The 13186-nt window shown below is 50.3% G+C and overlaps 1 protein-coding gene and 1 long non-coding RNA gene across 3 annotated transcripts in view; one reads left to right on the forward strand and one right to left on the reverse strand.

Moving 5' to 3' along the window:
- Positions 1-12182, forward strand: part of LOC129648968 (uncharacterized) — a 42786-nt gene extending 30604 nt beyond the window's left edge. The window contains exons 3-5 of one of the 2 annotated variants that reach the window (XR_008712932.1): positions 6537-6718; positions 11814-11886; positions 12041-12182. This is a non-coding gene — a long non-coding RNA (uncharacterized LOC129648968). Of the gene's footprint in view, positions 1-6536; positions 6719-10693; positions 10826-11813; positions 11887-12040 lie in introns of those variants that run through there. The other variant, XR_008712933.1, reaches the window with a different exon arrangement.
- On the reverse strand, positions 8358-13087 carry LOC129648965 (tubulin gamma-1 chain). The gene is made up of 11 exons (XM_055575827.1): positions 12909-13087; positions 12474-12586; positions 12103-12270; positions 11172-11240; positions 10803-10882; positions 10254-10380; positions 9932-10018; positions 9686-9835; positions 9180-9332; positions 8935-9096; positions 8358-8753 (listed from the first exon to the last, which is right to left on the reverse strand). The coding sequence occupies exons 1-11, from the start codon at positions 12955-12957 to the stop codon at positions 8556-8558; spliced, it is 1356 nt and encodes a 451-aa protein (XP_055431802.1). The 5' UTR covers positions 12958-13087; the 3' UTR covers positions 8358-8555.
- Between the last annotated feature and the right edge of the window lie 99 nt (positions 13088-13186).

Below are 13186 nucleotides of genomic sequence, written 5' to 3' on the forward strand. Positions count from 1 at the left end.
GTGAGACGCTTATGAACCGCAACGAAGAGTATCCCATGCTCACCGCACCAGACAAATCCTGCACACAGCAATGAAAACCCAGCACAGCCATAAAGAAATGATAATTAAAAAATATCAAAGTCTACAGGGACTTCCCTGGTGGTCCAGTGGCTAAGACTATGCGCTCCCAATGCAGGGGGCCTGGGTTTGATTCCTGGTCAGGGAGCTGCAAGCTTGTGTGCTGAAGATCTTATGTGCTGCAACCTGATGCAGCCAAAAAAAAAAAAAAAGAAGTCTACAAATAAATGTTGGAAAGGGTGTGGAGAAAAAGGAACTCTCTTACACTGTTGGTGGGAATGTAAATTGGTGCAGCCACTATGGAAAACAGTATGGAGTTTCCTTAGAAAAACTAAAAACAGAGCTGCCATATGATCCAGCAATCCCACTTCTGGAAAACTCTAGAAGAGTTTTTCTAATTAGAGAAAACTCTAATTAGAAAAGATACACACACCCCAATGTTCATTGCAGCACTATTTACAGTAGCCAAGACATGGAAGCAATCTAAATGACCATCATCAGGCAAATGGATAAAGAAAATATGGTACATGTATACAATGGAATACTGCTTAGTCATAAAAATCAATAAAATTATGCCATTTGCTGCAACATGGATGGACCTAGAGATTATCATACTAAGTGAAGCAAGTCCATATAGAAAAGACCATATAATATCACTTTACGTGGAATCTATAATATGACACAGGGGCTTCCCTGGTGGCTCAGTGGTAAAGAATCGCATACCAGTGCAGGAAATACAGGTTTGATCCCTGATGCAGGAAGATCCCACATGTCATGGAGCACTAAGCCTGTGCACCACGACTGTTGAGTCTGTGCTGTAGAACCTGTGCTCCCAGATAAGAGAAGCCACCACAGCGAGACGCCTGCACACCTCTACTAGAGAAAAGCCCATGCAGCAATGAAGACCCAGCACAACCCAAAATAAATAAAATTATTAAAAAATAAAATATGACACAAATGAACTTATATATTAAACAGAGGCAGACCCATAGACTTAGAAAACAAACTTATGGTTACCCAAGAGGAAAGGGGGTAAATTAAGAGTTTGGGATTGACAAATACAAACTACTATATATAAAATAGTTAAACTTTGTCCTATTGTATAGCAGAGGGAACTATATGCAACATCCTGTAATAAGTAGTAATGGGGAAAAAAAGAAAGCAGGAGGTAAGGGTGGGGGTCATTTGGGGGGAAAAGTCTAGAAAGGTCAGGCTGGTGGCTGGAGCTTCCCAGCTGACCTTCAGGGTTTCCTCTTTGCTCTGAGAATAAAGTCCGAACTCTACATGGCATAAAAGGCCCTACATGACTGGCCTGGTCTTGGAATATCTCCCTGACCTGGTCTCCCATTGCTTCCCCAAATGCACCTCTGAGTCTTTGCAGCTTCCAAACCCACAGTCCTGTTTTTGGGCCTCCCTCCTCTCCCAGGTGTTCTTCCCGGTGCTTACCATGATTTTCCCTGTGGACGTCAGTGCCTTAACTGCTCCCTTTGCGTAAAAGACCCCGGCTGGTTTCTCTCTGTGAAGCCTACTATCATACCTGGGTTGGGCCACAACCTCCTTTCTCTGTCTGGTCTCCCCTCAGCCTTAAATGGGGCTTCTCAAGTGGTTCAGTGGTAAAGAATCCACCTGCCAAGCAGGAGACGTGGGTTCAATCCCTTGATTGGGAAGATCCCCTAGAGAAGGAAATGGCTACCCACTCCAGTATTCTTGCCTGGAGAATTCCATGGACAGAGGAGCCTGGCGGGCTACAGTCCATGGGGTCGCAGAGATTTGGACTGAGCACACAAGCCATGCCATATATGCAGTCCTAGGTGAGCCCTGGTGGCCTCATTTGCCTGTTGCAAGTGTCCCCTCAAAACTACTGATGGGGCAGGAATGGCTGAGCTTCAGAGGAGAGTGAGCTACACCTCACACTCCCCTGCCCAGACTGCACCTTTGCACATGCCAGCCCTCCTACCCTCTCCTACATCTCCACTTGGGAAGCTTTTCCTCAGAATTCAAGACCCTGTCAACAATTGTTCCTCTGTGGGACTCCCACACTGACCTCCCACAGCCTCTCCTTCTTGCAGATATTCAACAGATATTTATTGAGCATACACTGTAGTGATCCTGCTGACATTTGCTTACCATCTAGACTGTCACTTTCTGTGTAGATGTCTCGGGCTGTGAATTTTTTGAGATTCTAAGCACCTTAGTTTATTCATCTAGGTATCCCCAGTTCCTGGAAAGGATTCGGGTACATGGTATGCCCCTAATAGATTTGTTTTTTAAAAAATAAATAAGCTGGAGTCCAGGGGTTAAGACTGTGCTCCCAGTGCAGGGGGCCTGGGTTGGATCGTTGGTTAGGGACCTAGATCCCACATGCCACAATGAAGACGCAGAACAAATAAATATATTTTAAGAATAAAAATGAATAAACGTTATTATAAAAGAAAATGACTTTTAAGAAATTCCTAACAGTCCTTAAGGCTGGAAGGTGGATTTAAGGTCACCTCATCCATCTCCTGGCATCTATCCATTCCAGGCAAGTCATCATGCAGAATCTACTTGACCGAGTTCACTGCAGGGGAACTCACAGTCCATGTGTCCACTTACTCCACTCGAGGGTAGTGTTGATCATGGAGAAGTCCCCCTGCCGTGAAGCTGGGTCCTGCCCCTCTGTGGTTCCCTCCACGGGTCCTTACTCTTCTCCCTGGAGTGTCACAGAATGAGACCCTCCCTCTTGCCATTGACAGCCCATCATATATTTGACATTTATCACATCTGTCTTTTCTTTCCAAGTACAGAAAAACCACTTACTAGCCATATGATCCAGAGCTTCACTTTCTTCTGAGCTTCAGTTTCCTTGTTTGTAAAATTGGGCTAATATCTATCTATATGGTTGTCAAAATTACATGAGCTCATAAATTTAAAGTGCTTAAAATAGTGCTTGTGTGTGTGTGTGTGCTCAGTCGCTCAGTTGTGTCCAGCTCTTTGTGACCCCATGGACTGGTAGCCTGCCAGGCTCTTCTGTCCATGGGGATTCTCCAGGGAAGAATACTGGAGTAGGTTGTCATGCCCTCCTCCAGGGGATCTTCCCAACCCAGCGATTGAACCCAGGTCTCCTGCATTGCAGGTGGATTCTTTACCATCTGAGCCACCAGGGAAGCCTAAGAATACTGGAGTGGGCAGCCTATCCCTTCTCCAGGGGAACTTCCTGACCGAGGAATCAAACTGGGGTCTCCTACATTGCAGGCGGATTCTTTACCAGCTTAGCTACCAGAGAAGCCCAGAATAGTGCCATTTTACATTCAGCACTTAAAATTAACAACTTATATTTGAGACAGTTAGTTAATTAAAATACATGACATACAAAAATTATATTATTAATATTTTATGAATATGTAATAAAATCACATTATATATTACCCACTCCTGATAAGAGCTTCCCTGGTGACTCAGAGGGTAAAGTGTCTGCCTACAATGTGGGAGACCTGGGTTCGATTCCTGGGTCGGGAAGATCCCCAGAGAAGGAAATGGCAACCCACTCTGGTACCCTTGCCTGGAAAATCCCATGGACAGAGAAGCCTGGTAGGCTACAGTCCATGGGGTCACAGAGTTGGACACGACTGAGCGACTTCACTTTCACTTTCTTTCACTCCTGATAAAATTGGAAACCCCCTCAGGTAGGGTCCATTGTGAAGTTTAATGGGCAACTTGGTCTGTATTTTTTTAAAAATACATTTATTTATTTATTTTTCACTGCACTGGGTCTTCGTTGCTGCAGGAGGCCTTTCTCTAGTTTCAGTGAACGGGGGCTGCTCTCTAGTTGCAATGTACAGGCTTCTTACTGTGGTAGCCTCTCTTGTTGCAGAGCTCAGTAGTCATGGCATGCAGGCTTGGTACCCCATGTTATGTGGGATCTTCCTGGACCAGGGATCGAACTGGTGTGCCCTGCATTGCAAGGCAGATTCTTAACCACTGGGCCACCAGAGAAGCCCAGTCTCTATTTTTAATAAATGCTTGCTCAATTATGAACAAATGTCTACTAGGCCTGAACTCAGCCCTGATCACTCACATATACTGCCTTGAGATTTTCCAATCATTCTCTATGGTGTTCTTAAATTTAGGGTGACCAGCTGTCCTGGTTTTCCCAGGAATGAGGAAATATGGAAATTTTAGTTTTAAAACTGAATCTGAGGGGGGTTCCTGGGACTCAAGACTTTCAGTGCTAAAACCGGGATGAATTGGTCACCCTATTAATAATTCAGTGCCACTGGATTTGAGGATTGAGGCTCAGTGAGAACTACCTACTTCTGGATTCCACGACCAAGGTTACTACTACAGCAACGCCACAGATATGTAGATGGTGTTTCTAGCAGGCTCTCACAGAGGTATTAGACCTTGATTGACAGAGCCTGCAGCTTTGCAAGAACATTTTATCATTTCACACTGTAGTGGTCAGGCCATATGTAATTTAAACTTACACATGATGGATTAATAAATCAGCATGTCAATTTAAATGCTCTTGTGACTTTTCTAGGGCAGCCCCTTACCTGCTTCAGCTCCTCAAGAGGGATTGGAGAGTGAGCAAGTGGTGGTGGTGGTGGGGCGTGGGCATTACTGGAGGGAGGATTGTACGTTGGATTGCAGTTGCTCAATCCTGTCCGACTCTTTTGCAACCCCATGGACTGTAGCCCACCAGGCTCCTCTGTCCATGGGATTTCCTGGGAAAGAAAGAATACTGGAGTGGGTTGCCATTTCCTTCTCCCGGGGATCTTCCTGACCCAGGGATTGAACCCGAATCTCCTGCATTACAGGCAGGTTCTTTACCGCTGAGCCACTGGGGAAGCCCTCTATGTTGGATTTTAACTGACTCCCTAGGGCAGAGTGACCGTTTCCAGGGATTTCTAGAATACCTGTGTCTGGTGGAGACACCAGAATAAGGCTTGCTAGACTGACTCACCAACTCTGTGCGGCACCTCTGCTCACCTGCCTATCCTTGAGTTCATCACCTCCTGGTTTCATCTCAACACATTTTTGGAAATTACAATCTCAAAGTTTCACTCTATTTTTATTTTTTAAGGAATGTATTTATTTTTTTGGCTGTGCTGGGTCTTTATTGCAGCACACGGGCTCTTAGTTGTGGCCCGTGGACTTCTCTCTAGTTGCAGCGCATGGGGGCTCATTTGCCCCAAGGCATGTGGGATCTTAATTCCCTGACCAGGGATTGAACCTGCTGCCTCCCCTGCACTGGAAGGCAATTCTTCACCACTGGACCACGAGGGAAGTCCCTCAGTCTGTTTTTAAAGTGCTGCCTACTGCTAGATCTCTGTCTCAGGTACATTTAAAGGTCCCCGTGGTCACATCACACTGAAGTGTTCTAGAAAAATTACCTTTAAATGGCTCATCTTTGAACTTCCCTGATGGTTCAGTTGTTAAGAATCCACCTGCCAATACAGGGGACACAGGTTCAATCCCTGGTCTGGGAAAATTCCACATGCCGCAGAGTAACTAAACCCCTGTGTTGCAACGACTGAAGCCCTAGAGCCTGTGCTCTAGGAGAAGCACAGGAGAAGCCACCACAAGAAGCCCTCTTGCTGAAACTAGAGTAGTCTCCGCTCACCAGAGCTAGAGAAAGCCCGCACACAGCAACGAAAACCCAGCACAGCCAAAACATAAATGCTTAAATAAAATAAATTGTTCATTTCTCTGATCTGTTTAGTCCAGAAGCAGTTCCTGTTCCAGACTTGAGCATTCTGCTTGCTCCAGCTCCTCCGAAACAGTCCTGTCACTCATCAGGGACAGTCACTTCTGTGGCTGGCAGGCTCTTAGACCGCAGGGATTTTTCTCACCAGCACCACCTGCTGCCCTGATCCCAGAGGCCTCCCTCCCTTTCCACCTGGCCTCCTCGCTGCCCTCTGGTTGACACACTTTGGGGTTTGCTGCTGGCCAAGAACAGGGAGGGGTTGGGCTGGTGTGGGGTGATGGGTGATCTGGAAATAGCCCTGGGGGAGGGGCCCAGCTCTGAAGCTGGCATTGAGGTGTTAGTCTGCGCTGAGACACTCAGCAGTCAGAAAAAGGAGGCATCTTTGCTAAGTCCAGTTCCCCCTCCTGAGGAGGGTATTCACCCCTCTGGGTCGGTAGCTAGTTATATCCACATACAACTTTGACTCCAGATTCCCTAGGTATTCCTTCCCTTCTGGGCTCCATACAGTTCAACTAGGCTCGCAAAGGAGGATTCTGGGATGGTTGTGGCCTGGAGGTGGGCCAGCTGGCTCTTCACATACAGCAGCCTCCCCACATCTGCCAGCTAGCTCATGATCCCCTACTCAGCACCAGTCTTGCAGATGCCCCAGGAGATGAAAGGCAGGTCGTCAGTGGCAAGGGCGGGAGCAACACAAGGTATCCAGGGTGCAGGGGTAAGAGGTAGAGCTGAGAAGGGACCCGGTGCCCACTGGTTTTTCCTGAAGTCATCTTCTTCCCTCCTGGATGAACAGGCAGCTGGCTGACAACGAGGCTGGCTCTCCTGCGTCCACCACCTACAGACCCTGGCAACCAAAAGAGACAGGCTCATGCTTTGACAGTGGTGGTGACAGGCTTTGATGTGACCAGCCTCCCTGCCACCCTCAGGCAGCCCAGGGCCTGGCTTGTGACTGCGCATTCTCAGCCCATCAGTCCTGTAAGTGTCCCCTTTGCTCATGAAGGTCTGCCCTGTGTGTTCTCACTTTGTTTACGTCCAGAGCTTTATGAAAGATACATTGGTTCATGGAAGGAAAAGTGTGTCCCCAGGCTAACAGGGAGCAAAAGGGAAAAAAGTCCTAGTTCACCCCAAGTGAAGGGGACTCTTCAGCCTTCGTGGAGAGTTGGAGGGACTTTCTTGGGCTGGTGCTTCATCTGCTTGCTGAGCCCTGCCAGTCCCATCCTTCCCATCCACAGGGCCTGGTTCTCTGGGTTTGGCCCCAGACATCTGGGTGGTGAGGCAAGAAGACTGCCCTGACCGGGGTGATAGGGACGCTTGGTGGGTTTACCTGCTGCCTGCTGAGGCCGACACCCCCTCCCTCCCTGGACTCCACCTGCCCAATATGCACAGGTGTTCAAGGTCCCCACATCCTGTGACAACCGTGGACCCATCCTACAGCTCCAAGACCCCAGAAATGGGACTCTTCTACACCAGCCCAGGAAGGTATCACAAAAAGCAGGATGTGCAATGGTTAGGAACACCTATGCCAGGCAGTCCAACCAGGGTTTGACTCTAACTCTGTTCTTCACCAGCTGGGTGACTTGGTAAATTAATCACTCAGCCTGTTTCCTCATTTACAAAATGGGGTTAATAACATTTACTACTTCATAGGGCTGTCCTGAGGATTAAACAAAATAATGCCGAGCACCTGGCACAGGGTCCACATGCATGTAGAAGTTACTACAACCCTCAGCTTTGGGGGGGTATGAGGGCCTAAGAGGGCCCTGACAATCCACCAGTCTACGGACAACCTGCTTTGTTCTTTTTATCCTGAAGACTTAGGCCACTGTGTATTAACCACTTCCCTGCAATCTTGTACCAGAAGTAGAAGGCTCTGGGACTTCCCTTGTTGTCCAGTGCTAAGACTCCATGCTCCCAATGCAGGGGACCTGGGTTCAATCCCTGGTCAGGGAACTAGATCCCACCTACATCAAATAAGAGTTTGTATGCTGCAACTAAAGATCCAGCAAATTAATTAATGCACAGCAAATTAATTAATTAAAAAGGCAACTTTAGCCTTTGAAATAACTGAATTTTGGCACCTTAGATATGGGTCCACTTTTGGCCCTGCTTATAGTCCAGGCTTTGGATTTGGTCTCCTGATTTGATCATCCTAGACTCCACCTGCCTGACCAGGGCATTCCAGGACTGGCTTTCTGTCACTGCCCTGCCTGCAAGATTAAAGGCATCTGGGCTGACTCTACTGCCTGTCCAGGGCTTGGTGGTGGGGGTGGTGGCCACAGGCCTGCTGCTGTGATGACCAATGGGACATTCAGATGTGGGAATGTGAAACTGGCGAATGGTCACCATATGGGGAGGTGGAGGGTGGGAGGAACTGGGATACAGAGTGTCAGGAGAGCAAGGCAGTGTGTGTGGGCCTGTTTGCCCTGAAAAGGAATGTCTCAGGTGAGTCAGCCCACCCATGTTCTCCAATACTAAGCAGGGGAAGGAAAAGCTAGGGGAGGCCATTTGCTTAGGGTTGAAGGTGTAGGAAGTAGAGGAAGACCCCATCAGAATGATGGAGAAAGAACAGGCACCCCCTCTTCCAGTTCCCCAAGCCTTCAAAGAGTCCAGTGACTTGATTTATATCCAGTGCTTTATTAAACATAAACAGTCTCACAAGGAGATTACATGTGTCATCAGGTCAACAGAGAGTACGGGTAAGTGTGTTGATAAGAAAAAGGTGCGAGGTCCCTGATCTGTGCTCTGAGGGGTGGTCAGTCAGGCGGGGCCTGGGCCAACCAGTAAGGCAGATGAGGGTCCCGATCCAGAGGACTCACTGCTCCTGGGTGCCCCAGGAGATGTAGTCTGGCCTTGTGGCTGCGTGGTACTCATCGATGAGCTGCTGCACAATCTCCCTGGATGTGTCCAGCTCGTCAAAGTTCTCCTTGAAGATGTCCTCCTTGCGGAACTGCTCTAGGAAGGCCTCCCGCTTCCGCAGCTTGTCATACTGGCGACAGGTCCGCTCGAAGAGCTTAGGGTGTACAAAAAGGACTTAGGGTGGAGAAGGGTCACAGAGAACTTCAAGGAACCATGTGGCCCAGAGAGCCAGGGAACCAAGGCTGGGCTATCCCCACAGTAAAAAAAGCCAGAAGCAGGGGCAGCAGGATTGTAGAGAGATGAGGCACCACCAGGAAGATGACTATGGGGCTCACCGAGGAGATGCTGGTGTGGTTGGCCATCATGAGCCCACTGACCCTGTGGGCAGAAGGCAGGTAGGGCGACTTCCTGGACAGGGCCACCTGGATGCTGGCGGGGCCCCAGGGGATGAAGTTGGCCAGCTTCCGTTCCCGGATCCTCTGCAGGCTCTTGTGGACCTGGGGTGGGCACAGGAATGGTGGTGGTAGCCTCTCCTCTACCCCTATGGGCTCCGGGGGTAGGACAAAGGGGCTTCACCTACCTGGGTGGGGTCCACCTCCCCCTGGATGATGTTGAGGATGGCGATGTAGCAGTGGTTGGTCTGGCGATCCCGGCCTGTGGACACCATCACGTTCTTGGGCTGCAGCAGTCGCCTCATGACATCCAGGACCGTGGTCTTTCTCACGCTGGCCACCTGAGGGGAGAGTGGCCACAGGGCAGCCCAGCACTCAGGGCACAATTGAGAGACGCATGGACAGAAAGCATGAGGCGACACATAGCCCCATCAAACGCGGGGGAGCCTGGTCTCTCTGGGGAGTGTCCTTAGATTCAGGTCCTCACTGAGGGATCAGAGATCTCAGTCCCCCGAGCTCAGCTAATTCATGCCCTTGTGCAGAAGTATCAGCAGACTTCATATAGCCTGGGCCCTGCACGGCGCCACAGGCAGAGGGAGAGGAGAGCAAGTCAGCCAGGAAGCAGGGCCTTCGGGTGCAGAAGAGAGAAGGGAAAGGCTGGTCAGGGCTTGCTGGGCCTGAGGGCTGCTCTTACCGACTGGTCCGTGGTGAGGGGGGTGTAACCAGTCATGAGGAAGTGGAGCCGTGGCGTGGGAATGAGCGAGGCGATGAGGCCGATGAGGTCGTTGTTCATGTAGCCGGGGTAGCGCAGGGTGGTGGTGCTGGCTGACATGATGGTGGACACCTGGGGACAGGGTGCCGGGTCATGGGCCTTGTCCTGGGGGCCTCCCTTCCCTAGATGGTGCTTCGGGAAGGAGGGAGTCCAGGAGCGGGGGCTCACCAGCTGGTTGATCTGGGAGAACGAGGGATTCTGGATGTGCAGGCGGTCTGTGGCGATCCGGTTCAGGGCTGTGTTGTCCAGCACCACCTGGGGGGACAGAAGAGGGTGTCAGATTTAGGAGGACAGAAAATACAGGAGCTCTGCCTGAGTCTGGGCTATGACACTTCATTTCCCTGGTGCTTCATGGCCAGAAAGACCCGTCCAAAAGAGACTTGAACAAGACTGGGGCACAGGAAGGTTCAAAATGGGACTTTTAAAAATGCATGAAAAGGATGAAATAGACGGGGGTTGGGACTGGAGTAAGGGAGACTCCCGGACTTACCACACAGTCGGCATTCTGGGTCAGCCTCTTGAGCGTGAGCAGTGAGTTGTAGGGCTGGACCACCACATCGCTCATCTCATCCTGGTTGGGAAACACTGAGTATGTCTGCACCAGCTTCTTGGGGTACCTAGTGGTGTTTGAGAAAGGACGGTCAAGGGCAACAGACTGGAGGCGTGGTAAACTTGGGGTTTCTAATGACTGTCAGGATGGGGAAATTGGGGTTCGGGTCACAGGACAGCAGAGAAGGGAGACTTGACTTTTGGCAGTCTGTAACCCAAAAAGGGGGAAGGGCAGAGAGACATCTTAGGACCTAGAGTTCTAACTCCAAATCAGGCTTACTCCCTGAATCTTCATCAAAGATCAGGATTCTAGACTCTAGTTCCAACCACTAGGAGTGTGATTGGGCTCCTGATCATTGTACCTTTCCTTCCTCAATACAGCAGGGAATGAAGAGCCCTTTCCTGCTCCAGTGAATGGGAAGGTTTTATCTGGAGGGCCTCCCAGTCACCTGGGAAACCAAATCCTCTCTGCCCTTCAAAACAGACTTACCTGTCATTGAGCCGTTCTAAGAGGTAGGAGCCCAGGCCAGAGCCTGTTCCCCCAGCAATGGAGTGACACAGCACGAAGCCCTGCATGGGGAAGGGGCGGTCAGTATCTAGGTTTCAAGTGGCAGGATTTCCAATTTTACCCACCTCATAACTTCTTGGACTCCTATCTTCCCAGGACCTCTCCTCCACTTCCTTCCCCCCACCCCCCACACACGGATTAGCAGACTCTTCGTTATTTCCAGCAAGGCCCTGTGGCTTCTGTGCAGTGCAAAGGGTGCACAGGGAGGGTCCCACACCTAACAGATGGCTTCTAAAGGGTGCTGCCGAGCTGTCCCTGCTGGCCCCCCACCGGCATTCCAGAGATGCTCACCTCTAGGCTGTCGCTGCCATCTGCCTCCCGGTCTATGATGTCAAAAATGTCCTCGTGAATCTTCTCTCCCTGTACAGACATGGAGGGCATCAGAGTGGGGCAGGACTAAGGGACAAGGACTTTGGCCTCAGAATAGCCACCCTCCATTCTCCTTATAGTACCTAAAAGTCCTTTTCAGAGCACAGTGGTCCTGCTTTTTGTTTGCACTGAAAGGTAGTGCAGCCTGGTGGTTATGAGCAGGGTCTCTACATCCAGACTGCCTGACTGCCTATATTAGCTCTAGGTCTAGTTAGTCAGGTGACTTTGGGCATGCTACTTCATCTCTCTATACCTGTTTCCTCATCTGTACAATGAAGGCACTAATACAGGTCCACAGTCCCTTATCTAAAATTCTTGGGGCATTATGTTTCAGTTCAGATATTTCAGATTCTAGGAGGGCTATATGGTGTGTATAACACAAGCTAAGTAGAACACCAGTGGGGCGGGGGTCTGAGGGGTGCTAACCAAATACATTAATATTTCTGTAGTGAAAGGAATGAGAAGTTGAAGTAAGTTGAACAGAAACTATAAACTAGCTTATCTATATTGAGATTCGGTTTTGCTGCTAAATGAGTAGTTATAAATCCTCTTTTGGTTTCACAGTTTTCTGGATTCTGGAAACCTACAGAGACTGTGGACCTGTAGTACCTACCTCTAGGATTGTTGGAAGGTCTGGGTAAGTTAATTTATGTAAAACACTAACAATGGCCTGGCATCCGGCATGAGCCGAGTGCTGTGTCTTATGACTATTACATAGTTCGCTCAGAACCCCCTCAGTCACATCTCTCTCTCCACTCATATATTCTCCATCTGGTTTATCTTCTCTTTAGGAAGTCATAGGGCCAGTCCCCATGCAGGAGTGGAGTTCTTCTGCCAGGGAACAGCAAATGACCTGGGAGAATCCACTGGCCCAGTTGTTGCCAGCTCCTCCTCCATGCTCCGACAGGTAGATGTTCTCTGGATTGTAGAGCTTGGCATAAGGGGAGTTGAGAATGGAGTGGATCACCCTGGGCTCCAGGTCCAGCAGCACTGCCCTCGGGATGTAGTGCTCATCGTCTGCCTGTAAAGGGGAGTTTAGGAGGGGCCCAATCAGCTAGGGCCTGCCCAGTCCTCCAACCCTCCCAACCCTGGTTCCTGCCTCCCTCCCTCTTCAAGCCAGCCTCCCTGGCTCCTCTGCCCAGTGGGCTTCCAAGTACCAAGCCACTGCCCTTCCCTTCAGAACCCCTGGGCCACTACTGGCCCTGGCTAAGTCGCTGGCGGCACCTGGTAGAAAAAGACGTCCTTGCGATCAGTGCCCTCGGTGGCGAACTCCTCCACGATGCCCTCGGGGCTGATACCATGCTCGGCGCACAGCTGTTTCCAGAACTCGAACCCAACTGACGGGAGGGACGGGGGCGGGAAAAAAGAGGATATCTGGGTCTGGGCAGGTTCCAACTAGGAGCTGGGGGACTCAATGCCTGGGTCCAGCGATAGGAAGTCACGCTTCGGGAGTCTCTCGTGTCAGAGGAAAGGGCACTATATCAGCGACTGAGCAGAGGAGGGCCCCTTGGGGTTGAGCAACTGGATACTGGGTCAGCCATGTCCCACCTCTCAGAGAACTACGATTCTGGGAAGGGCAGATGGAGTTCAGGATCCCACAGTGAGATCCCGTAGAACCTAAGAAACCCTGGCTAGTGGAGGGGCCGGAAGTTCGCTCACTCTGATTGCCGCACTGGCCCAACTGTAGGGTGATGATCTCCCTCGGCATCTCTCCTCTGGCAGCTGCGTTGCAGCCGCCTTCTACGGCAAAGCTACCGCTCTCGCCACAGAAAAGCTGCCGCTACCGCCCGCAAAGCCGCCGCTCGCTAGTCCGTCGCACTGCGCATACGCCAAAACTCGCCCCGCCCCCAAACTTCCTCTGTTCCAATGAAAACTGAGTTCTGGCCAGGGCACTTCCTTACTCGTTCGGCTTCAGCCCTGCAGACTGCGCGTGCGCA

This window comes from Bubalus kerabau, chromosome 4 (assembly GCF_029407905.1).
Source record: "Bubalus kerabau isolate K-KA32 ecotype Philippines breed swamp buffalo chromosome 4, PCC_UOA_SB_1v2, whole genome shotgun sequence".
NCBI lineage: Eukaryota > Metazoa > Chordata > Mammalia > Artiodactyla > Bovidae > Bubalus > Bubalus kerabau.